Source organism: Thunnus thynnus, chromosome 15, assembly GCF_963924715.1.
Source record: "Thunnus thynnus chromosome 15, fThuThy2.1, whole genome shotgun sequence".
In the NCBI taxonomy this organism is placed as follows: Eukaryota; Metazoa; Chordata; class Actinopteri; order Scombriformes; family Scombridae; genus Thunnus; species Thunnus thynnus.
This window is the reverse complement of record NC_089531.1, coordinates 19,576,713-19,602,846: the sequence shown is the minus strand read 5'-3', so window position 1 is coordinate 19,602,846 and position 26,134 is coordinate 19,576,713. Positions and strand designations below refer to the sequence as shown.

Sequence of the window (26,134 nt, the reverse complement as noted above, 5' to 3'; positions counted from 1 at the left end):
AATCAATTGTTTAATGACCACATGACCGAGGTTGGTGGAATTTGCTTTCGGTACAGCATATAGGGAAGCTCATTACAACTGTGTCAGACATAGAATAGATAACAGCTTCACATAGGACTGGCACAACAGACAATATACACAAATTTACACAATAATAATCACATGACAGTTTAAAGTGCAGGTACATCTGGCAGGGATTACTGCAAAGTGTTCAGGGTCCTTATGGCAGTGAGGAAGAAGCTGTGTTTGAAAAGGGATGTTTTGGTGGACAGTGATCTATAGCGCCTCCTGTGGGGCATCAGTTGGAACAGGTGGTGAGCAGGGTGAGAGGGGTCAGAGATTATTTCATTTGCCTTTTTGATAGTGCGTTTGATATATAGTGATTCACCTGATGGGAGGGGTTTGCCAATGATCTTGGATGTTTTTTTGACTATACGCTGCAGTTTTTTGCTTGAGTGACTGTCCAGGCTGCAGTAACAGACTGTTATAGATGAGGTGAGTATGCTTTTAACGATGGCGGTGTAAAACTGAAGTAGGAGAGATTGTTTGACTTTGAATTTCTTGAGCTGTCGGAGGAAAAACAGTCTCTGGTGGGCTTTTTTGTTGATATGATCTGTGTTGGTCTTTCATTTGAGTGTTTTACTGATGTATGTGCCAAGAAATTTGAAAAAGTCCGTTATGGTTATGGGTTTTCCAGAGATGTGGATGAGGGATTCCAGGGGGGGGGGGGAGATCACAGAAAGATCCTTATCCAGTGGCATATGCAGGGGTCAATGTTCATGTCCATCAGTTTTTTGAAAAGATTGACCGGGTTTATTGTATTGAAGGCTGAGCTGAAGTCGATGAATGGGATGCAGGCGAAGGTGTTGGGTGAATCTAGGCGATGTAGTGTGTGATGGAGGGCTAGGTTGACAGCATCCTCAACTGACCTGTTCGCACGGTAGGCAAACTGGTAAGTATCCATCAGAGGGGAGCTTCAGGTAGGAGAGAATGATGCGCTCAAACGACTTCATGACCACAGATGTTAGGGCAATTGGTCTGAAGTCGTTGAGGCAAGAGATCTTCTGTGATTTTGGCACTGGGATTATGATTGAGTCCTTGAAGCACTGTGGTACTGTACACTGGCAGAGGGAGATGTTGAAGATGTTGGTGAATGTGGGGGCCAGCTGAGCTGCACAGTGGTTCAGAACAGCTGAACTGATCCTGTCCGGGCCTGCTGCTTTCCTTGTGTTCGTTTTTCTGAACGTGACCCTCACCTCCTTCTCCTGGATGTAGAATGGAGGGGGTGGAGGAGGGGTTGGAGGAGAGTAGCGTGGGACTGGAGACTCCTCAAACCTCACTAGAACTCATTGAGCTTGTCTGGGAGATCAGGATCAATGTCAGGTGTGTGGGAGGGACTTTTATTGTAGTTGACCATTGTCTTTATTTTTTTCCAGATGATTCTAGTGTCATTTTTACTGGGGATGGGGATATACTGTTCCTGTCAGTTGTAGTTTTAACATTTTTAGTCCTATTCTACGTGCTTTGTGACAGACAATAAAGTTATCTTATCTTATCTTATACCCCTGATTTTTTTTCAAAATCCTCAGTCTGAAAGGAGATGTGGAACACTATGCAGGGCCTAATCAGCCTTCTGCATTTTGGGGGTTGAAATATGAAATATTATAAATACCTTGATCATTTTTCCTGATTGAACATTGAAGATCATCAAAGATGGGGCTGAAAAGTATAAAAGGTGCCCAACTTTTTAGTGCTTTACTTTTAGTACAGTATTATCTATCATCAAGTATCTTATCTCTGTCAAAGAAGCTTAATGTGATCTTAAGTAGAGTTGAGTGAATTAATAATACAGCAAAATATACTGGATTCAATCAATTCCCTTGTTAGAATATTGTACCATTATTATGGAAATCACACTGAACAATCTCAACACAATAAGATTTTCCAAGCTGATAAATATTTAAAAATGCAGGAAATAGCATTCAAACAGGTTTGTTTTTCTATCTTTTTTTTTTTTTTGATTGAGGAATCCTTTACTTCATTGTGTCACACTCCCTTCAGAAACCAAACTTACAACCTTGAGAATGCAAATATGTACCATAGTTGTCCGTCATGCTTTTTCCATAGCCTCCCAGCTCATTGCGCTATTCTGATGATTCATGACACTGTGTATGTATGTGTGTTTGTATGTGTGTGCGTATGCGTAATTTCACTCAAAAGAAGACAGCCGCCCAGCTCTCAGGGGACACTGAGGTAGAACTTGCCGATGAGGCCACGGTGAGTCCTATGGTGAACCCAGAGGAGCAGGAAATTGTGACAAAGAAAATCCTCGACAGCCAATACAAATGCTTCGAGAAAATGAATCGAGATCGACCTTATAACAAGTCAGGTAGTGATAATATCTTCTTAGACTCACTGTGTGTTTCTGTTTTTGTGTTTCTCCTCTGTGAATGCTTAACTCTCTTTGTGGCTTTGTTGGTTTTACAGGTCTATACTGCAGTCGTAACTGGGATGGCTGGCTGTGCTGGGACGATACTCCAGCAGGAACCTATACCTCCCAAAACTGTCCCAATTATTTTGTCGACTTCGATCCTACAGGTGAGCAGTGATACTCAAGAATGTTGCCTTTGAGGATGAATTATTCACTCAGGCAAACTGAAGCAAAACACTACAGTATGGATTTGAAGAAACTGTTGGAGAATGTGTATTTATTACTTAATTGTTACTTTCAGAAAAGGCAACTAAGTACTGTGGGGAGGACGGGCAGTGGTTTCGCCACCCGGATACCAATAGGACTTGGTCCAACTATACACTCTGCAATGAAAACACTAAGGCAAAGTTAAAGGTAATATATTAAGATAAAGTAACCTGCAACCATAGATTTACTGCATGGTGGCCACAGTGTGATGGGTCAGCATAATTTTTTCTTTGTTGCCAGGAGCTTTTGGAGAGTGACAGATAGGAGCAAATTTAGAAACATGGAACAAGCTGTGAATAAATATTGTACTACACACAATAGGAGTTTTTTTATTGCCAGTATGCATACAGTTCCATAAAAAATATAAGATATTTACCTGATCTGAGTCATATTAAAGTACAAAGACAAAGCTGGCATTTAATGCAGTGTCTGAGCTGTTATAGTACTCACTAGTTTGTGTTTACAATGGAGAGTTTGAAAATATAGTGCAGTCAGAGATTACGGATTACCTTCTTAAAGTCCTTATCTCACAAGTAGCAAGGTCAGCTAAAGCAGGTTTGTTTATTGGTTCAAACAGACTTTGCATATCTTGGAACAAAACCCTTTAACTCTTCCAAGCCCTCTATCCCTCAGGGGACACAGTTACACTACTACAACTACTAATAAACCATTGCATATTAAAGGCCCCATGAAACGGAAGTTAGAGCATCTTTAAGCTTCTGCACTGTGACTTATTTCCCAGTGAAACAGAATATTTGAGTGGTGTGCAGTTACAAGAGGGATTTAAATCAAATCCTTCACATTTGATTGGGCTGCTAAAAAAGTGGGCGGGGCTTAGAGTTTAGCACGACACGGAGCTGCAGAGAGAAACGGAGCTACAGAGGATTGTTGGCTCCACACACACACACACACACACCCAAACCTGTGGTTAGATCAGGAGGAGGATGAGGGAGAGGTGGATGAATTAAACCTCAGCCACATTGTGCTCACTGATATCCAAACACACATCTCTTCCTGTCTCTCTCCATATTGCTCTGTTAGCCCCTACTCGCCCAAAGTCATATTGGATTGGATTAACTTTTGTAAACGCCCCTGAGTCATCAAACATTTGAAACAATTTTACAGGAAGAGAAAATAAAGGGTTGGGATTTTGATGTAAAAATACTCTGATACTGATTTTTTGACATACATATGGCCCTAACTCCGCTAACCCTAACAGGAGAATGAAGAGAAGAGAATTAAATGAACAGTTAACACAGGGACACAGGATTAAATCTGGGACAACATATTTTTCATTTCATGGGGCCTTTAACAACCTTTTTATTACCAACAGCAACAAGCTGCTGTACTAAACTGCTAACAATGTTTCCCATCAAGAAACCAGACCTGGACACCAGAGAGCTCATTCCAGTATTTTTCCAGATGGGACATCAGTAACACAGTCATGGAATTAAAGAGATTTTTTTTAGTACTTACACATCTCAAACAAAGGCAAACATTAAAATGAATACAGAAATTGTCCAGTGGAAGGAACTGTTGCTGAACTACTTTGTGTTTCAAGTATGACCTGCTGTACTCACCAGTGTTATGTGAAAAAACAGTATAATGTATAATGTATAATGGGCACTTACATGAATTTGAATTTGTCATCTTTAGTTATATGAATTAATCAATATTATTCATGCTACAATTATTTCATTGATCTCCAGATGCTAGAGTTTGGTTAGTCACTCAGTCATCATGCTCTCACATTGTATTCATTTACATGTGTGCCGTTTTACATCTTATCTCATATTTTTCTACTTTACAGTAATCTAACCAACAACTTTGTGTTTTTATAGCTGAGATGCAAGTGTAAGAATTATAAAGGTTATCATTGTGTTTGCTGGAAATACATTGGTGGCCAAAGATTGCACAAGTGAAAATGTTTTTGTTAATGTTTTATGGAGCTTATAACATTTGTCTAAAAGTTTTTAATGATGCCTACTGATGACAATAATTGGTTGATTAAATGAAAGTACTTGGTGCCAAACTTTTCATCAGTCTAAATTTTGTACAAGGTCCAATTTTGCTTTCTAAAACAAATGTGCCTTTTAAGACATTCTTGCCCTTTGTGATTATCTGGGAGCTTAATTTTTTTGCCCTCCCTTCTGCAACCTTTTACTTTTTTTTCAATATAAAGCCAGCGAACAGCCAAATAAATCAGAAAACAACCCTACTCTGCCTTCCCACCTGGAACAACTGCAAATACTTGCAAGTGTGAACACAAATTCTGCAAACAACTGCAAGAAATCCCAGCTCGCTACATCCAGTCCTTTGCACCAAGCAGTTGGAACAGCTGTCCTGGCAAACGTGAGAGAAAGTCTGCTGATCGATCAGAACCAAGCCAGAGATTAGCCACTCCATCTGTTGCCACAGAAACCTGATCTCAGTGGTCCCAGCCTCCCAGCTTCAGGAAACCTCTGAGAACAAACAGCCCCGGCAGAAGCCAGCATGATCCCAAAGAGAAATAAGGCTAAATAAACCTTTCCCGGTTTTCTGTAACTGAGTTGATGGCGACTTTAGTTTATAATCCTTTTTTTATTAAAAAACAATGTAGTTTCACCCTTTATAGAGATTCTGAAACGTTTCTGTTTTTTTTAATCCTAAATCTTCATAATCTCACTTCACTGTTATCCACAACTAAATGTCATTGGTATCCTTCATTCATTTATTAATCATTTGGCTATCCATTAGTTTATTTGCACCAAATCCATGTCATTTATCAGATTGTTTTTCTTAGCGTAAAAAATATATGCATTCCTAAAAGCAAGATGTGGTTTGGGGTCTTTTCTGCAGACTAATGTACCTTTTCATCCTAGGTCTCATTGTCATACTAACATAACATTTTATCTCCGCGCTTGTGTTGGCATGTGGTTTAAAAAGAGAATGCCAAAGGGGAACCACACAAGGATCTGACAATTTTTCAAACTTGGAGATGAAAACGAAGGGAAACATTAAAATGAATACAGAAATTGTCCATTGGAAAGCACCATTGCTGAGCTACTTTGTGTTTCAACTTTGACCTGCTGTTCTCACCAGTGTTATGTGAAAAAACAGTTTCACAGTTCATAAGACAGTTATAATGGACACTTAGTCTAGTTTTCCATTTTTTCTTCCAAATAAGTGGTTTAAAAATAAGTTAAACTGGAACTGGGCAATCACGAATATTTCCAAAATTAAGCTGATACGTAACATATCCAAACAAAGTATATAAGTATTATAAGAGAGCAAAAGTTACAGTTTCTAATTCCCCTGAAATATGTGCCACCTTTAAGAGCAAAATGTAACCTTGATGTCACTTTATTAAATGTCAAGTGACACAAGCTGAATTTTGTGTGCAGAATGAATTTTGTACCATGAAAATGAATCATGCACTTTTGTCACAATTAGCAATTTTGTGCCTTTTGGATCCTTTATTGGGGTTTTTGTATTGGTTCATTCTGATTTTTCCAAGTAGTAATGCAACACATGTTATCTTTATCTTGTTTGTGTGCGTTTTTTTTACAGTCGGCGTACATCCTGTTTTACATGGCAATTGTGGGTCATGCTTTATCTATAGCTTCCCTGCTCATCTCTCTGGCCATCTTCTTCTACTTCAGGTAATGGATTCAATGTGGTGTTCCTGTTTTGCATATAACATTTGAACCATATGAGAATTTAGCTGTAGTTGAGGTTACTGGTTTGGTGATGCACATTATACTGTTAGCAAATATTCAGTATGGTTGTACTATGATGAAAATAGCTGCTACAGTTTGTTATAACGCTGAGATGATTAATCGGTGGGTGTGTTGCCCTCACAGGATCAATCATCTTCACTATCATCGCTGATCTGAAAGGCAGGCACACAGATGGTGTTGGGCTTTCACTAAACCCTCCTCTGGCTATTTCATTACTTATCATGGGCAGCACTTTGCAAAATCTTATTTGCAGTCAGCAAAATCTTCACTCTGCCTCTGTCCTCACCAGCAGCACTTGAGATAGTTTTAACCACTTGCCCCAGAGCCTCACATAAGATTTTTAATGTTGTGTTAATGAGTGTTGACGTTTCAGTAACATTGTATAATATAATCAAAAGTGTAGATGTTTTGCTCGGCACAATTGTTTAACATTTTTGTCAAGTTTTAAATAGAACTCTGCTGATGTAAAGCCTGGCACAGTGTTAATGCAAATTTTATAATACATGCCAACATTCACCCACTCACACGCACATTCATATGCTGATGGTAGAGGTTGCAAGATTGCAACCTGCTCATCAGGACAGATACAGCACTTCCTATCCAAAGTGTCCCACCCATTCACACACATACAATTTGGGGTTCAATATCTTGCCCAAGGACAGTTCACCATGCAGACTGGAGGAGCCACGGATCGAACTAACAACCAACTGATTGGTGGACAACCCACTCTACCTCTTGAGCTATAGCCACCCCAAACTTAATTGTCACCAAATGCTTTACTCAGTTTGATATGTCCACCTAATTTCATGCCAACTTGCTTTTCTTGTGCACAGTTATTTCATGGATATTTAGGATTCAAAACTGGAGAGCTGTGGCATCCAATGAATGCATTGGTGCTTTGCTGTTATTGGAAACGTGTGCACCTGAGTGCATTGCTCATTAAGGTTGTTCATCCCAATGTACTGCTTAATCCCAGGGGGATGAAATGCACAATTAATTGAGATACTGCTGTTGAAATTCAATTAGATAAGGCTTCAAAATAATAAAGTGGATAAATTGAAATCTAGAGATGAGGAAGCCTGAGAAAAAATTAGCAGATGGGCAAAAGTCTATTGTTGAAACTTTATCTTACTGTACTGTGGGAGGAAAGGAACTCAATTAGTGTTATTTTTAATGACATGGTAAGATTTATAGTTTTACTCAGACCATGAAGATATATATATGAAGAATGCTGAGTAACAAGCCCTGGGGAAAAAAGTAACCTTATGTTCTGTAACAATATCTGGAAGAGCTTCCTTGTTGGCCCTGTAGTTCTTGAAAGCTGCAGTTGTAAAACTTGACGTGTTGGATGAGCGGTGAAAGGTGTTGACCTCCTAAATGCAGCTGTTATCCAGAACCAATCTTGTAAAAGACCCTCAGTGTGCTGCAAACTTTTATACACACTCATAAATCTAGCGGCTGTGTTTAGGGCAGGTGCATTGTTGCAAATCCCATGACCCGCTGAGAGACAAACTCCTAATTCAACTACACAGAAATTCAGCAGGACATTAACAATTCATAAAGATCAAAGTCTGAACAAATTAACATCTTGATAAAGTAACAAAGTTACAGCTTGGAAAATATTCTTTTTAACCATAACTTACCATATTTATAGCCAAACCACTTAAACTATCGGAGGCCTAATATTGTATCATAAGATCCAGATGTGAGGCTTTACAGTGGTATGTGATGGTGTACAGCTGCACTACTCTGTTATTTACAACGCTACATCATCACTGTCAGGATTCCCAGATAAAAATACTCCCGTTTGCCGTGGAAAAACAGGCAAGCAGTTGGTTGAAGTACATAGTTGATCTCAAGCCGTCAGGACCCGTTGACAGTCAGAACAACGTTTCCATAAGGATTCAGCCTGTGTTTTGACATCCCGTTTTAGATAAAACCCATTGTATATAAGCATTCAGCAGCTCCTCCATTTCCTTTTATGTCTGAAACTGAAGTGAGGCTGTTTGTTTTTCCATTAGAGGTAGTCATGGAGTCCAAATGAGACAGTGAAAATGTGCAGTTGTATATGTTGTTTCGTCCGGGCTTGAAGGAAATGTAGTGCTCTTCCTGTTTTTACATGGGTCTCGGGGGTTTTTTATGACTCAACAAAGACAAAAATGAGCGGTAAAAAATATATAACTTCAACTGTAGAGGACATATTTATAGACATCATATCTGGTGCAAGGTTTCATCCAGCCGTAAACATTCTGTGAGCTGCAGTATATTTGATTGCTGCTGCAAAAGTAAAACATTATTGACCCGTTAAAGACAATAAGGCTACTGGATATGAATGACTTTGATTCTAATTGTTGTTTCACTTTGACTGGCAAGCATTTCATAATGCTATTAATTCTGAGTGGCCAGCCGAGGTAATGTAGAAGCAGCCTTAGGACCTATTATGCATTATTTAACAGGATTCTAGCTTGTACAATAAAGAGCATTTAGAGACAATCCTTCTTTTCTTTTTTTGTTAACCAACCACAAAAAATGAATCTGAGATAAAAAAGTCCCAATCATTTGATATTTTAGATCAGACAGATTGTTGCAGCATCCAACAACCTCATTAAAGTAATAACCTACCAGTCATCTAAGATACTTTTTGTCAGTTTACTTCATCAGCTATAGCAAGTTTCTGTTTTCTTAAAGCGGATATAACAGCTTTTTGTGACTGTTATTTTTATACCGTTGTGATGTTGGATATCTATGTTAAACATAGTCAAACTTCCAAAACTGAAGGTGAATGTATGTAAATTTCTCCCTGCAAGTGAAAAGTCAGGGCTTCAGCCAGCTCTGAATGCTCTGTCTGCAATGTTACCTCTACTTCCTCTGTGTGATGATATCAGATTCTCCACGCATGAACGCAAATGGCCATCCGTTATGTAGCCTTTGTTGCTAAGGTTGTTCCATGGGTTGTTCACATTGTCCACTCGCATATTTTGGATGGGATTCAGACTCAAACATGTACAGTTGTATTTAAGAAGTTTATATTTCAGGGATGAATGAGAGAGAGTAGTGAAATCCTACTACTACTGTTTGTCTAGGTAGCCTCCAGAACCGCAGCTAACCAATCAGAACAGAGTGGGCTCATTGGGAGGGGAGTGTTAAAGAGACCGGAGCTAAAACGGCCTGTTTCAGAGAGAAGCTGAACTGAGGGGCTGCATAAAGGGCCAGTATTAGATAAATGAGTTTTTTTTAACTGAAATATATACACCTGGAAACATGCATAGTATGTCCCCTTTAAACTTGTGTTTTTATGTGTCACAAGAGATTTTTGTTGCAATTTAGCTGCTTGTATTTTATGAATGACATTATGTCCATGTATGTCAGCATGCTACAGTATCAATCATGGCATTTTTTTTTTCACACAGGAGTCTGAGCTGCCAAAGAATCACCCTGCACAAGAACCTCTTCTGCTCCTACGTGCTCAATTCTGCCCTAACCATAATCTACCTCATAGCAGTGGTCAATAATCCTGAAGTTGTGAGCAGAAACCCGGTGAGTTTAACCGCTGTTGAACCACAAATGTTACTGTTTGCATTGTCATATATCCATAGAGGGGATGCAAACTCCTTCCTATAAGACAAAATATCTTCATTTAGGAGAAAAAAAAATCATTTAACAGAATGCTGTCTGAGGAGGAAGATTAGTTCCGCTGTCTTGAAATGAGATACAAATGCATTCACAATTCATGCCAAACCAAGAGAAAATCAAAGGGAGAAAAAAATCCAATGCACTTTTTAAAATTCATCTCATATGCAAGGCCAGGAAATTTAAGGGAACTAAATTTAAATGGAGTTGCTCTATATTTAAAATGTTTAAAAGTCTGAAGAACAGATTTTACGTATACAATAATTAGTATTTCATCTCTCTCTATGCCATGTCTTGGCAGTGTTACATGATCAACAGACAGTTTTGTGCTCTCTTCCACATTCTCCTGTCAGAGTTTTGGAGACACACCGAATGCCTTATATGAATTCTTTGAATCTGCGAGGTCTGCTTTGGTAGAGATGATAAATCTGTCTCATAGGAATGCCTCGCTATCAGGACTGAACATAAATCCATGCATGACTTTTCAAAAACCCCTCGTTTTTGGAAATAATATTTTTTAAAAACTGTTAACATACTACTTGCTGCTTATCAAAAGTTGTTTTCACAGAATTTTTCCAACTCCAAAAAGGATAATATTTTCTTTTCTTTTATGTAGACTTGAATAAAATTAAATACATTCAGCCTCTTGAAGTCAAAGTTAATTAAGAAAAACTCACTAAAGACTTAAGAAATCAAAAACCTTCAACCTTCCAATATGCAAATGCATGAAATGAGCTAAATTTTAAAAATAAAACTTTCAGATGATCTAAGTGCCATAAACAAACAACAAAAACGACAGATAGGATTGTAGAAGTTGGCGCACAGTGCACACAATCCCATTAGCCTCAGCCTGCTTTCAGCTGGAGAATCTCTGGGCAAACAAAGTACTAGAAACATCCAGCAGACAGCAGAGGCTTCGGCTGGGTTTGATTCTGAGTCCTGCTGCTGCTGCTGCTCCTTTTCATGCAGTCACATTCCTCAAATCTGTCTGGCTCATCCTGGCTGCCGTCTTTATTCACATCCCATCTCCAGACGTATCCAAGAAGCAGCCAGGATCACATCATCAGTGTGAGGAAAAATATATATATGTTTGTGCAATGGCTCGCTTTCAAATATCTCCTCTTCGCCATTTGTCAAAACGTTTGTGTTGAATCTGTTACTTTCTGACATGGGACTGTCAAGTTGTGCTAACGCGCTGCAACAAATTGGTCACCGTGGCCCTTGGTTTTCAAGAGGAAGCAGAAAAAGAAATCACACGCACCATTGGTTGGGATTCACGCGTGTCTACTGGGAAACATTCTGAAATTTACTGCTGCCAAAGCGAGACTTACGAGCCTGTTTTCTATGCTGGTGATTTAGGAACGGTGGATTGCGGTGGAGATTTGCTCTCACAGAGAAAACAAGCTCTTTTTATTCTCTCTGGTGTGGTGATACAGAGTCTGACTTTAGCCTGCCAGCAGTGTGGGGGAGTGAATCCCCAAAGTCTATGTCAAACCAGGGAGGAGACTGAAAACATGAGAAACATCTACATGATCTATAGCACCCTGATTTGTAAACCAGAACAGTGTCTGTAACTTTAGACAAACCTTGGTTAGCTGAGATGAAAAGAGTTCTGAATCGGAGAAAACTCTCTGCATATCGATTCGAGTCCATGTCTGTTATATTAGAGATTCCTCAAGTGGAAAGGGACAGGTAGGAAAGTGAGGGAGAGACATATGGCTAAAAGGTTAAAAGTGAGTGATTGTTGTGTGTTTTGAGCTAAGAAGACCCCTGAGAGCAGCACTTAATACCATCGCCAGCATTTTTGAATTATACTGTGGTCGTACGAATGCTCCTTAACTCTGTGAACCAGAAACCACAATGAGAATATTTCAAAATCTCAGACAGTACAAAGGTTTCTTCCTTTTATGTTCTCAATACTGTAATAATGTGTTTCAAGATGAATTCAGTACTTGTTTTTCAGAATAAGGAGTTAGTGGAACTTTAAAGAGATCATTAGACTACCTGTTTAAATAAAGTATTGAAAGTCTCACTGAGATTAAGACCTCTTTAGCATCACAACAAGAGACACAAATTAAACCATTCAAAAGTATTATTTAAAAAATCAGTAAGTAGAACTTTAAAGTCCCTCAGAGAAATGTCTTGAACTACAGTTTATTTTGCTGTTCATTATAGTAGTAAGATGCATAGCACTGAAAACCAGCATTCAGAGTTGGTTGCTGACCTATCCTGGGACTTTGTTGTTCACTTTGAACTCAACTAAGGATGTTAAATATTTCAGGAACTTAGAAAACAAGGCCTTATAAATGAAAACAAAGGCATGCTGATGCCTCCTAAATATCAGTGATACCATCTGACCTTTTCATATAACTCTCAGTGGTGAGTGCAATAGCTGTCATATGTTATAAATCGAATGGCGGAGTGGTTAGTAGCATCCAGTGGTTTAAGGGTAGTGCCGGCAGCATGCGCATTCAGGATATCTCAATAACTCAGCATAGATATATTGGATTGTATGATGATTTTCCAGGTTTGCCGGGAGAAACAAGCTCTGTTCCGGTATAAAAATGCAATTAGATTTTATTGTTTTTGAGCAAAATTTGTGATGTGAGCCGACTAACCAAATTCCTAAGTATTTATAGGATGTTCTGTAGGAACAACAAAGTTCTGTGGTCTTGTGAAATGCATACATTTGTCTTTATGGAGTTTAGAACAAGTTTTAAAGTGATGAAAGATGTCTGGAAGTCATCAAAAGCAGACTGGAATCTGAAGAAAGCCTGGTTTGTGGTAGACCAGGTGGTTTACAAGATGATATCATCAGCATAAAAATATAAACTGCAGTGCTCAGCAGTATAATGTATTTGTGTTTATTTTACCACTTAGCACTGCAATGTCAATTTTTATGCTGATGATACTAGCTAGTATGCCATCTGGTCTACTGCAGACCAGGCTTTCTTCAGATTACAGTCTGCTTTTGATGACTTCCAGGCCATATTAATGTATCTTGTTCTAAAAATATATATATGTAAGTAGTAGCAGGGGGCCTTATATTGATCCTTGTGGGACACTATTATCACCTATTTGGGTTTTTTTTTTGTTTGTTTGTTTTTTTTGTAATACATTATACTACAGTGTGGTTTTGTGCCAAAGTATGAAGAGACATTTATTTTGATTTACTGCATGCAGCCATTATGAGAGTTACAGGATCCATGAAATCCAGATTTCCACTTAAAAATGTGTTTTTCTTTTTGTTACTTCAGTTGGATGTTTGAGCTTCACTGTGTAGAATGATGTATGTGCAGAGTTTGAAACTAAAAGGCTGTTTTCACATTCATCTGCTGAAGAAGTAAAATTTCTCTGTACTCACTGAAAATCTGATTATTATATTTGCATATAGTTTCTGGTATTTTTTAATGAGGGACAAGGAGTAGATGTAATTTTAAGGATTTATTGAGGTAATTTAACTTTTCTTGTGGAAAAACCATATCAAACACACATTATTTTCCAAAGTAGAGTTTTTTATATAAATATTAAACATGTGTTTAAAGCCAGATTTAAGGTGAGTACAGAGAAACTTTCCCCTTTCAGTAAGCAGATTAATGTGAAAACACCCTTCAAGTGTTAAAAGAACGGAAACTAAAACACATTCTTGAGTGGAGGGGGGCTTAAATTTTGTGGAGGACTTTTTGAAGAGAGTTCATAACAGTTACATTAACAGAAGCCAGGATGTAGTAGTCATTAGAGGAATTACACCTTATAGCACATCCATAAGCTTCTTGGTAATTACAGACTGTAGTGAGATAAGATTGACATAATAATATGTCATCAAAGCCATCATCTGTTTCAAGAAATTATAATAATGATTCAATCAAAGGAGCAAAATACATAATTAGACATGTTGTCATGCTGTAGCACTGTGCTGGATACATAAATAGAAATTTGCATAGTCCTCTATAAAGTACAAAAAATACACTTACAGGACATGTCTTCTTTTTCCATTTCGCAATTAAAAAGAAATCTAAATACAAAGAGAAATGATAATTTCCATCTTGAGTGATCCTCCAGAGGGGGTAAATGAATAAATCTTCTCTGTCTGGAAAGGATAATACCGCCTAATGATTTCATGATTGAAGAAACATCCCCTTAGATTTTTTTTTTTCTCCTACTGAGCTGATGTCAAGATGTGTAAACTGAATCATCTTAATAGATGTATTTTATACTGAGAGTCAAAACAGACAAAACAAATAACAAATCTCCCTGTTTTGGCTCTCTCTGCAGGTTGGATGTAAGGTATTACACTTCTTCCACATGTACATGCTGGGCTGCAATTATTTCTGGATGCTCTGTGAAGGAATCTACCTGCACACGCTCATCGTGGTGGCTGTGTTTGCAGAGGAGCAGCATCTGCACTGGTACTACCTCCTGGGCTGGGGTGAGTCTGTCTGCATTTGATCAAAACAGCACTTCCTGTGTTGTTTTTATTTCTGCTTACAATTATACGTAAGCCTTTTGTTGTGTTTGTTTCATGTTAATTAATTCCGTGTCCCCGGTCCAAAATGACTGCCCCATTACAGCTGATTATAAATCCATAATAATACATATATTATCACCTAATGTTGTGTTAGATCTTTTTATCAACTTAAGTTTTGAAGTTGTTTGTGATATAGGCCTCATTGAACTGAGCTCATACACTCTTTTTGAGTTAAAAAAAAAAGTATAATGTATGCATTATTTTGACTATAACAAATACTCAGATGAAACATACTGTGCTATTTACCACAGACTACTTTGTGTCAAAGTTTAACAAGGACATTTGTTTTGAAACCATTTCAATTTTTTAATTAGTGGCACAAAATAACATCTGTTGTGTTCCTGGTAAAAACTGACCGGTATGATTTTATTGGTTTTATTAGGGCTTAGGACATATTTTATTAGGAAGTATGTAGGCCCAAAACTACACTTGAAAACTTTACCATATTACAAAATTAATGTCTGAACACATTAAAGAACAACTGTAACAATAACAGCATTGTATTTTATAACAGTACATATTCTGTGTTGTCTTCAACTTCTGTCACTTTTTCCTCTAATGCATCTTCATTGTCAGTTTTCTGGCCTCTCTCCTCTCCAGTGTCATGATCAAAGATGTGATCGAGAGTCTCGCATGCAATATATTGTTTGGTTATTGTGCTGCCACAGAAGGAACTGTGAGCAAGGCCTCAAAAAAGCTTTATATACCAGAGCTGTGAGAAAAGCTCTACGTATTATTGAAACAATTTTGCGATTGTTTGTGAAAATTACCAACAGGTGTGGATCTTGTGGCGGGAAGATTGTATTGGGGAAACGTTGCCATGGAAGCCAAGAAGGGGCTTCCATGGCATTTATTAGGGTGTGCGTGTGTGTGTGTCTGTGTCTGTCATAGGTTACTTTCTGGGACAAATTTCAGACTAAAGGACTAGTTAATTGGGGACAGCTTGTCCAATTGGGGCCAAAACCGCGTTTGGGTAAGTGGTTATGGTTAGGGTTAGGGTTAGGTTTAGGCAAGTAGTAGTTGTGGTTATGGTTAGGGTAAGTCTCCAGGAAATTAATGTAAGTCTATGTAATGTCCCAAAAGTGACCTAGGACAACATGTGTATGTGTGTGTGTGTGTGTGTGCACGCGCACTCAAGCACACATGTTTAAATGTTTGGGGTCTGGGAGACGAAGTGTGTCCATCTGAAGAATGGACATGTGCCTGAACTCAATTTTATACACTAATTGTAGTCTTATCCATTCATTTCTAAAGACCAGTCATTTTTGACCAAGAACACCACAGCAGTACAAAAGTTAAATAATTACCCAAAATTTAATGAAAATTATCTAAATTTATTTTGTGTGTTCAGATGTCCTGTGTGGACAAAATCATGGAACCTTATGACAATCAGAATAAATTAACTACAGAGAGAAAACTTCTAAATCGACCAAAACACAACAGGAGGGTTAAAATGATGACTTATTTTTGTCCCCTCTGGACTCATCACAGCTAGAAAACTCACTGAAATGCAATTCAACAAGATGGGACACAATCTAGTAGCAACCATTTACTCGTAACTACCCCATCCATGTGCAGTATGTCAACCTGGACATGCTGACAGCTTTATTAGCCCTCCTGTCGTTTAGTACCGCTCATCTCCTGTTTTTTACCTTGTTCAAAACAGGAATAACGGGTACAGTCTGTCAGACAAGTAGACGATGGAACTAAATGGATGGTCATCGTTCGAAATGAGAGGATAACCTTGAGGCCTGTGTTTGCTGTGTGTGTGTGCGTGTGTGGATGGAGGACAGCCAGTTAGTTAGTCAGGTCCAGCTGTGGCCGATATGCTGCAGGGCCTCATTGGCAACTAAAAATGGACTGTACATGAATTCATGTGTTTATGTCCAGCTGAAAAGTTAAAAGCTAATCTGAGCTCCAGCCTCTTGTGGGATTTTTATAGAGAGGATGTTAAATTAAGACAGCATTGTTACAGGAAATTAACCATGTGGTGTTGGTTGTTTTGGTTGGAAAAATAAAACAAGGATGGGAAATAATAGCTCTGTTAAAGTTGATCCAGTATATTTATGCATTTGGTAAATTTCACATTATACACCACAACGTGATGACACAATGCTATTCGAAAAGTACAAATTTATTTGATAAAGAAGCCTAAGACCAACAAAACAACTGGCAAAGCTAACCGCACTTTTACTGTTGCATAAATGACAAATGGAATTCAGTAAATTCACTCAAGACCTCATATGGCCGTCATCTTTTTCTCTGTCCAAGGCTTTCCTCTAGTGCCTGCATCCATCCACGCCGTGGCAAGGAAAAAGTTTTTTGATGACAAGTGAGTAATGTTCCCGAAACTTGAAAATAAACAGGAGATGTTTACATATGTGCTCGTCTCCATGCAGCAGAGGGTGAGAGTGTGCAGATTCATACACGTGCGTGTGTTTGTTTTTGTACGTGTGTGTCCATGTGTATTTTGGGCGGCAGACAGTACTGACTGATATGTTTTTCCTTCTGTAGCTGTTGGATGAGTGTGGAAACCCATCTGCTCTATGCGGTCCATGGTCCTATAGTGGCAGCTCTGCTTGTAAGTCTGCTTTACAATCCACTGTCTCTGCATAATGTAAAGGAAAAACATATATATAAATATAATAATTAGTATTTTTGAAAGCAATTTTAATTCCTAAAAATAAAAAATCAATTCATTGCGGATGCTCTCTTACTATGTACATTTCTGCAGGTGAATCTCTTCTTCTTACTAAATATTATAAGAGTGTTGGTAACTAAGTTGAGAGACACGCACCGGGCAGAGTCCAACATGTACATGAAGGCCGTGAGAGCCACCCTGATCCTGGTGCCCCTGCTTGGAATACAGTTTGTCATTTTTCCCTGGAGGCCAGAGAACCGGCTGGCTGGGGAGGTGTACGAGTACATCATGCACATACTCATGCACTACCAGGTAGGCACTGAGCTGACTGTTGGGCATGACATTGATCACAGTTCCTATTCCCAAGCACTGCACGAGGTACTTCAAAGGTAGTTCAGCAATGACTCTTCTAAAGCAGAAAATTGCTGCTTCACTGCTCTCTGTGGATTGAAGCATTTTGCAAATCTCTCCACACCCCAATCAATGATGGAGGGAAAAAAATCTGCTAATATTTTAATCAAAAGTAATGCTTTTGTTTTTTGACCCAAATCCTAAGTATGCATGCAAAAATGATCCTTAACCCAGCTCAAATTTGTCAGCACCCTCTGGCCCTGTCAGACTCAATATTTAGATGTTTGGCACACTTAAAATCTTCCATGTGATGGCTGTGTCTGACTGATATGATTCACTGCTGAATAACCCCTTAAAGAACCAGTTAGGCACTCTCATTAACTTTATTTAGCTACCAGTTAGTCACAGATACAGTTCATGAATTTTCCAGGTCTGTTCAATTTATTCATGTACCAGATAGGGATTACATAGCTCCAGCAGATGATCTGCATGTTGTGCTTTCATTTTCAAAAAGCACTCTGTATCCCTGTGCAATTGTACTACCTCAGTGTTAGAAAGTGATTTGTTTCAATTAAATTCCCCCAATTTTGTAAAAATCAAACAAACGATCCCATTTTAATTATGTCTATTTGTTTTGCTTTTTTCAAAGGGTTTGCTGGTGGCAACAATATTCTGCTTCTTCAACGGAGAGGTGAGCACCGTTCACAGTTTCTCTACAGTGTGCTGCTGCCACTCAATGTGTAAAGTTAAAGGAATTTAGAGCTGCAACAATTAGTCGATTAATCAATTAGTTGATTGATAGAAAATTAATCGGCAATTATTTTGATTATCATTTTTTAAGAAAAAAAAGTAAAAATGATCTGGTTCCAGCCTCTCAAATGAATACAATATAATATTGTTTGATATTTTGCGGATTATTCAGCTTTTCGCTTTCTTATTACTCAAATAATTCCAAATGGTTAGATGAGAAGATTGACACCTTGCTAAAATGTGAGAGTGGTATCAATCTTCTCATATAATTCTCAACAATGAAGGAAATAAGTGTATAATTCCCAAAATGTCAAACCATTCCTTTAAGAATACTGTATCTTTGAAATGTTTCATTATTGGTGTCATGTGTGACAAAATAACATTGTAGTTTTGATACAACAACTGCCCTTTTATAAAGGTCAACCTGCACATGTTACTCTGGGAGCTGTTCAGTCATAGAGCAATAAAACTGCTCATTGCTTGTGACATTAGACTTCAAACTCCATCAGGCAAAACATTTTGATATTTTGTTTTTCAGGTCAGATATCTGACATCTTACCTCTGTACCTGACAGCATATCAGGAAATCACCCATGAATGTCAAACACAGACTCAAAGTTGGGTTGAAATACTTGAGTAAAATATAGTTGTAAACTTTATCAGAGATGCCTCACCTGTCATCAGATCCAATTGTAACAGGCTATAAAGCATTATGCTGCATGTCTCTTCTGAGACCCATCTAGGGCTGCAGCAGTAAAAGCTGAAGGGTCATGTCAGGTGAAGAGTAAGACACAGTTTATAAATGCCTGTGTAGTTTCCAAGCTCAGCTGGAAATGGACTCTCCTTTCAAGTCCTCCTGTCAGCTTTTCTAAGTCTGTCTGCAGCTGTCTGAGTGAGAGCATCTTTAACTTGGTTCAAACACTTCTCCAAACGAATGAGTTAGATTTCCATTAAAACCCAGATCTGGGGTTAATGGTGTTGTGGAGACCTTTCAGCTCAACAGAGTCATTTTGTGACAGATGCTTTCAAGCTCAAGGTCTCTGCAAAACAAAGCAAACTCAATATGTGTTGTAAGCTTGAATTAGACACTTTTCACAGGTCATTACTCTCCATGGTGGTGTGAATAGTACAGACAGATTAGGTAATTACGGAGAAGTCTTTCAGGATGTGTTTAAAATTAATATGCTTTTGTAATATTTCTGGTGTAAAATTAAGTAAAAAATGTGCTGTGAAATATTCGGTGATCCACAGAGACGATGAGGTTGTGAGTGATTTTCTTTGCATGAGAAGAAAACAGGACAGAGTTGCATTGACTGAGAGAGGAGCAGATTTAAATACTCAGCATGAGGTGTCTGGCACAGAGAAACTGGCAACCTACTGTGGAGTTATGTTTTATACATTCATCCCTGAAAAATAGGTCAGGTATTAGCTCATCCATGAGCAACCGGGACAACAAAAGCATCTTCATAAACGATGCAAACACTGTGCAGAATATAAAAAATGTGTAAAGCATACTGCATGTCTAAAGGTCAGCACTTTCTGAGCGATACAGTAAACTAACACAATAACTGACACGAGGGAATGGGGCAGGGGGTTTGTTTGCTTCACCAGCATAATGACCAATTCAGTCGTGTTAATCAGGGCACAGGATTCTGGGGCTGGGTTCAATTTTGTTTTTTGATTGCGAGGCCAAACTGCACAGACCTGCCTTGTTTCTTCAATGGCTCCATTGTGAAGTTAGGTCAGTGAGACGAACAGCTTTCCTGCTGCATTTGTGACATTAAGCAAGGCGTTCTAGAGGGGAGCTGTAAACCCCGGTCACTCTTTTGTCTCATTATAACAATTAGTGTCATAATTTACATCATTAGATCAGTGTGTGTTAATTTACCCTCAGTAATTACAGTGGTATTTGGGTGTTACAGAATAAAGTAATTAACATTGCACTGTTGGAGTTGTTCTGTATCTAGGACTTCAATTCATGCTCCAGTTCTTGTTCATTCATATACATAGTCAGTCAACACTTAAGCTAAATTGATTAGTTGTTCAAAAGAATATGAGTCAACAACATTTTTGATAATCAATTATTGACCAAGGAAAAATGTATCACATATCACTGTAAATTTAATCTCTGGGTTTTGAACTGTTAAAACAGGTCATTTGAAAATGTCACCTTGTGCTCTGGGAAATTGTGATGCTGACCTTTATGACACGGACTAAACAAGAGATTCATTGCAAACCCAGTCAACAAATTAACAAAGATTTAAAAGAAACCTGCAGCCCTACATCCATCCTACAACAGCAACAAAACAATGGCTTCTATTGGCTGATTAACCTGCTGATGTCCACAGGACCAAAAAGAAGCCATGGGTCCAAATTAAGTCCCTCCCAAACACACATTTGCACCAAAACCAAACAGTATTTATATATTGTATAGATGCCATAAAGCATTATATCAACTAAAAGATTAAAACTACACAAACTACACAAGGTCCATTTATATGAGAGGGACTCAAGACTGGGTAAAACTCTTTACCATTTCAGTCTTTTAGTGTTCTTTAGTGCAAAATGTATTACCAAACACATTTGTAACTAATCAAATGACCGCAAAGTAAGTACATAGACAACCATAAAGAATTTCTTTGTTGGTATTAATGTACCTGATTCTCCTTTGTGATATAGGAGACAAACTGTAAGAAAAGGCTGCAGGTTCAAACATGTCTTCACTAAAAAGATGTTGGTTATTGCTAATATCTGTATGTAAACCATTTGCTGATCACATTAGGGACTAAACCGTGAGATTATGAAGGGTCACTTACAGTAAGTCATCATCATGATAATGGATTTTGTGATGGTACGATGCAGATTTGGTTTGCTTACTTATTAATATGTTTACAATGTCAAATGGAGGCAACATAATAATGATTGTGGACATCCCTGCTGAGTTCCTCTATGACATGAAAATGCTTTTGACATCTGTTGTGTGTGTAATTACACATAGTGTACTGGTAACTTTAGCTCTGTCTTGCTCTGTATTGGAAATACTGGAAGTTAATATACATTTGCCAAGCAGTCCTCATTCAAAAATGTAACAATTATCATGTAACCTCATGTTAAAAGTGAAAAATACTGTTTGTCTTCAACATGGATCATCTGCTTGAGATGCTGACTTTTTGCCTGGTGCTTAAGCCTCAGTCTTTTAGCACAATGTCATGTATAGTATGTAGCCATCAAGTGCATATTGAAGATCCTTTAACACTGTTTTTTTTTTTTTTAAACGAGTCAGCTGGAAACAAAAAAAAGATCAACCAGAAACAGCATTTTCAACCAACTCATAGAGATAACGATATCTTAATTGGCTAGCTAGTCACTGTTAATTGTAAACCATATATGTGCCGTGTGAGAATGAAAATCTTGACAGGCGTAGCAAGGGTAACTACACAGGGAGTGGGGCTCAGCGAACAGATGATCAGAACTGAGTTACGTGTATGCACAAAATCACAATTAAGAGAAGTAAAATTCATGTAGCCTTTTTTTTCCATGATGATATTGCCAGTTGTGCAAATATACCCAAAAGGAATGCCTGTGCGTACATACCATGATACCTTCAGAGGGCTGTGAGTGTTTAATCAGCTGAGGGGAAAATCCATTACACCCCACAAGCAACTGTGGATGACAGATGTAGGGGAGGATTCATATGTAATTATGGTAAAACCTTTAACGTATAGCACAATACAGATTGTAGCTTCCTTCGCCCACAGAACATGATGATCCACAACTTGGCTGCATTTCCACTTTGGTGTTCACATTTCCAAACTGGCATCTGTTAATGTTTTTGAAATTGGAATGATCTACATTATGCTGCAGCAATTACGTTTGCATCAGTTACAGTAAGATCACCGTTGGATTAATATTATCACAAAGTGGTATTTACACAGGCTCTGCCTTACTCACATTGCACCGTAATCTCACATTGATTTGTATGTAAATTTGGACGTCTGGTAGAATAATTTAGTGGTCAAAGTTGAAATGAGAAGCAAAACAGAACACGGTTTTTCGGGAAATGTGGTTTTGATGAGCACTAACTAAAACTCCCAAAAATCAGAACTGAAACCAAGTAAAATGCCAACCATCTCTTCTTATGTCTAGGTGCAGGCAGCTCTGAAGAGACAGTGGATGCAGTATAAGACTCAGTGGGGCCAGAGACGAAAGGACCACTGTTCAATGCGCTCCACCTCCTACACAGCCACCTCCATCACAGAGGTGCCCGCCTTCATGTACCACCATGACTGCAACAGCGAACACTTGAACGGGCGCCAAACAGAGGACCCTGAACTAGTGGCACTAAAATCAGGAGATACATACCCCTGAGCCCTTGAGTCACACCGAGGATCATGAGTGTTGCAGTGGGAACAGCCTAAAAAGAGCAACAGAGATGTACAGTAAGAAAAGAAAACACATTCGCTTTTCCCGCCACATCTCAGTGATTAAATCTCATGAGGCTAATGCTGGTTTGTTTAGCCCAGGACGATAATACGGGTCTGGAAATCAAAAACTCATTGAGACGGAGATGGATTAGCTACAAGGCTGACACTTCATATTACTTTACATTGCTGCTGCGGCTGCTTTTTGAGAACTTTTGATGTTGAGAGCTGCTTCTGACATGAGTCACTTCCTTAAGCTGCTAAACTGTGGAAGTGCCGTTCACAGTGACGGAGCCTTGTGATGGCGTGGAGACGGAAATAAGCGTGACTGTGATGACAGCAGAGGTGGCGATGTTTTCTGTATGAGAAGATGTGATGGTGACGATGTTACCGTCATGAGTGACATGATGTTGACATGACGAATAATTATGTGTGATAATGATGATCATCAAGGTGAAGAAGAAGAACCAATCCTTCCTAACCTCACCGATAGCGAAGGGTACTATACTGTATGTTGGTCACAGCTATGAAGGGGTGTCCAGCTGAGCACAGATGCGGTGCCCTGAAGCAACACACACACACACACACACACACACACACACACACACATCAGCCAACATCAGCCAACCTGATCGTATGTGCCATGAGAGAGGTCAAGTTTTAAAAGATCCTCTGTGCTTGAAGCTCTGGAATTGTGTACATAATGTATGTCCACCATGTTTCATTTGAAAGAAAAAAGTGTTTAAATGTTTTAAAAAGTTTTTATTTTTGTTTTCTATTAATATTTTATTCTTGCCAATTCCTAAGTATGTGCTAAGTGTCTGTCCTGTGATGCTGCACTCCAGACTGCTTTGTTGTTTTGCAGTTACTGTATTTGTGCCAATGCTGAACATCACAGGGCTGTGAAGCAAAAAGAAGCTAAATGCAAACACGAAAAAAAAACATATGAATAAAAAAAAAAAAAAAGTTTATTTTGAGTTGGAACAGCCAGAGTTGTTTCACTGTGTATGAGTTAAATATCAGTTGTGCCAATGATTATGACAAAGAAGCAGCTTGTCTTAAAGCTGCAATGTCTGATGTTATTCACAGTCATCCTTGCTCATGACGCCTTTATCTATCCTCTGTTTTTAAAAGATATTCTACACTCCATGCATATTTATTCATGCATTTTGTAGCCTTTGGTATGAATAAGCATTTAGGGCAAAGGAACGACTCGCTAAAGATGACAAGACGGGACGATCACATCCACACTGTATGCACACATTCAAATTCATATCTTAAAGGACATACACAACAAACACAAATAATCTACTTATTGTCCTAAACATACACACATTCATATTGCTCTATTGACATTTTGTTGTTGCTTTATTATAATTTTGCCATAGGAATTTGAGTCTTGAAGTTCAAGGTCCACATAAACAATGCACCAGACTGAATTTACTTTGCATCAGAGGCCAACATTTTGTAACTTGGATGAATGATGCATTTTGCATTTACCTGTCAAAGTTACTAGAAAGCCCATTAAACTCCTATTATGTTTTGCAGAAACTGAGAGTGCATCAGCAGGAGTTTAAATTCAGCCAGTGATTGGTCAAAAAGTAAACTAACTCTGAAAAACATTTATTATCCTAGAACATGTAGCCAATACTAATAGAGCCTCAAGCAGGTTTAAATAACTGTGATTTATTTGTTGACCACATAAAAGAAAATTGCCACACCGTGAAGTAAAAGGGGAAAGAGCTTCTTAAAATAACTCTCAAAGTCCTTGCTAAACCTCATTTGGCCATCTGTGATAGTGTTTTGACTTTTATTTACGGACTCACTACACATTTTCTGTCTATATTGGTGCTACTGTTTCATTGTGGTCATCATAAAGCATATGTGATGATTTTTAGGTTTTCTCGTCATTGTCAAATGGAATAACTGTTTGGGTTTCTGTGAAATGTATGAGACACCAGAGAGTTATAATGAGGTACAGTTGAAAATGCACATTGCCATGGACCTATAGAGTGGAAGATTAGATGAAATTTGCACATTTAACCACACAGAATAAGGCTCTGAAGTTGGTCTTTACAGTAATGATGCACATTGTAATAATTGACTTATTATAACCAGTAATATAAAATCAAATTTAAATAATTAGTATAATTAAAGATTGTTGTGAACATGTGCTTTCTGTTATAGAAATAAAACCAGATAAATAGGATCATACTCAAAAATTACATTCAAATATATAATGGAGGTTTATCTAGAAGAAGAGGAAATTCAAACGCTCAGCACAGCGAGTTAATAACATTTATTGATAAGATGATAAGTCTAATCAGGTCACCAAAATCAAGTCATATCAATCAAGTCATCAAACACTGTTACAGGTGCAACTCTTGGTCTGTATCTTTACTAGCTGTAAAGTTGCAGTTTAGCCAACAGCAAATACACAAGCCACATAAGCTGAAAGCTTGTTTTGCTTCACTAATTTTGTTATTAAAATATTATTTGACCTATTGCAATACTCTATTTCAATTACTCTTTTTTGTTGTTGTTGTTGTTGTTGTCGTTGCTAGCAAGCTGTAGGAAAGAAACAGAGAGTGACAATCAATGTGAGAGAATGACATCATCATCCTATGATGCTAAAGTAGGTTACTGCTACACATGTTCTCATGTGTGATCCTAAGGTATATTATTTATTTTAGTATGAAATTTCATCTTTAAAATGATGTTTGTCTTGGATATGGTGCACACTGTAAGTCATATTATTGATATTTTGGTTCGGGGAAGACAGATTCTGTATATTTTGTATGTTCATGCCCATGTAAATACAAGCAGACACTGTGTATATAATAGATTTTTGCACTGTGAAATACTCTGACAGCTATTTTTGTTACATTCCTGTCATTCATTTTTGGCTCATGTTTGTCTTTTTCTCTCTCTCAGCTCGGACTGGCATCATCTCAAAGCTGATAAAAAAAAAAGCATTTTGTAAAAGCCAAATTGATTGATGTTTTTCTTTTCCTATTAAAAAAAGCTGCTTAGCACAAGAATACAGACATAAAAGGTTATTGGCTGTTGCCCTTTATTTCCATAGCTAATAGCAATCAGAGAAACAAGCTGCAACATGTTTTTGCAAAGGAGAAAAATAGATTGAAGGAGTCAGATAAAAATGGCCAATTTGCAGCACTTATGATTTGATGATGAGGTATTTTTCATTGTGTAGTTTATAAACGATTTAATGAGATTATCGACTCTAAAGTAAAAGGAATCTGAGTTATTTTTCCAACCACACCGGCACAAACTGTGTTTTAGAACATTTCTGCAACAATCTCTGATGATTCAGCAGCATTTTCCCCACCAACACTATTCTTGTCAATGTTTTAGGGTTGAGAGATTTTGTATAATG

General features: G+C 38.1%; 1 protein-coding gene across 1 annotated transcript in view; it reads left to right on the top strand.

Annotated features, from left to right (window-relative positions):
• Positions 1 to 25,775, top strand: part of calcr (calcitonin receptor) — a 71,145-nt gene extending 45,370 nt beyond the window's left edge. Inside the window, exons 12-22 of the mRNA XM_067611208.1 lie at positions 2,221 to 2,389; positions 2,488 to 2,598; positions 2,733 to 2,845; positions 6,248 to 6,339; positions 9,828 to 9,954; positions 14,323 to 14,476; positions 16,847 to 16,907; positions 17,090 to 17,156; positions 17,310 to 17,528; positions 18,217 to 18,258; positions 22,463 to 25,775. Of these exons, the coding sequence (XP_067467309.1) occupies positions 2,221 to 2,389; positions 2,488 to 2,598; positions 2,733 to 2,845; positions 6,248 to 6,339; positions 9,828 to 9,954; positions 14,323 to 14,476; positions 16,847 to 16,907; positions 17,090 to 17,156; positions 17,310 to 17,528; positions 18,217 to 18,258; positions 22,463 to 22,684 (1,377 nt within the window). The 3' untranslated portion in view covers positions 22,685 to 25,775. The remainder of the gene's footprint in view (positions 1 to 2,220; positions 2,390 to 2,487; positions 2,599 to 2,732; positions 2,846 to 6,247; positions 6,340 to 9,827; positions 9,955 to 14,322; positions 14,477 to 16,846; positions 16,908 to 17,089; positions 17,157 to 17,309; positions 17,529 to 18,216; positions 18,259 to 22,462) is intronic.
• The last annotated feature ends 359 nt before the right edge of the window (positions 25,776 to 26,134 follow it).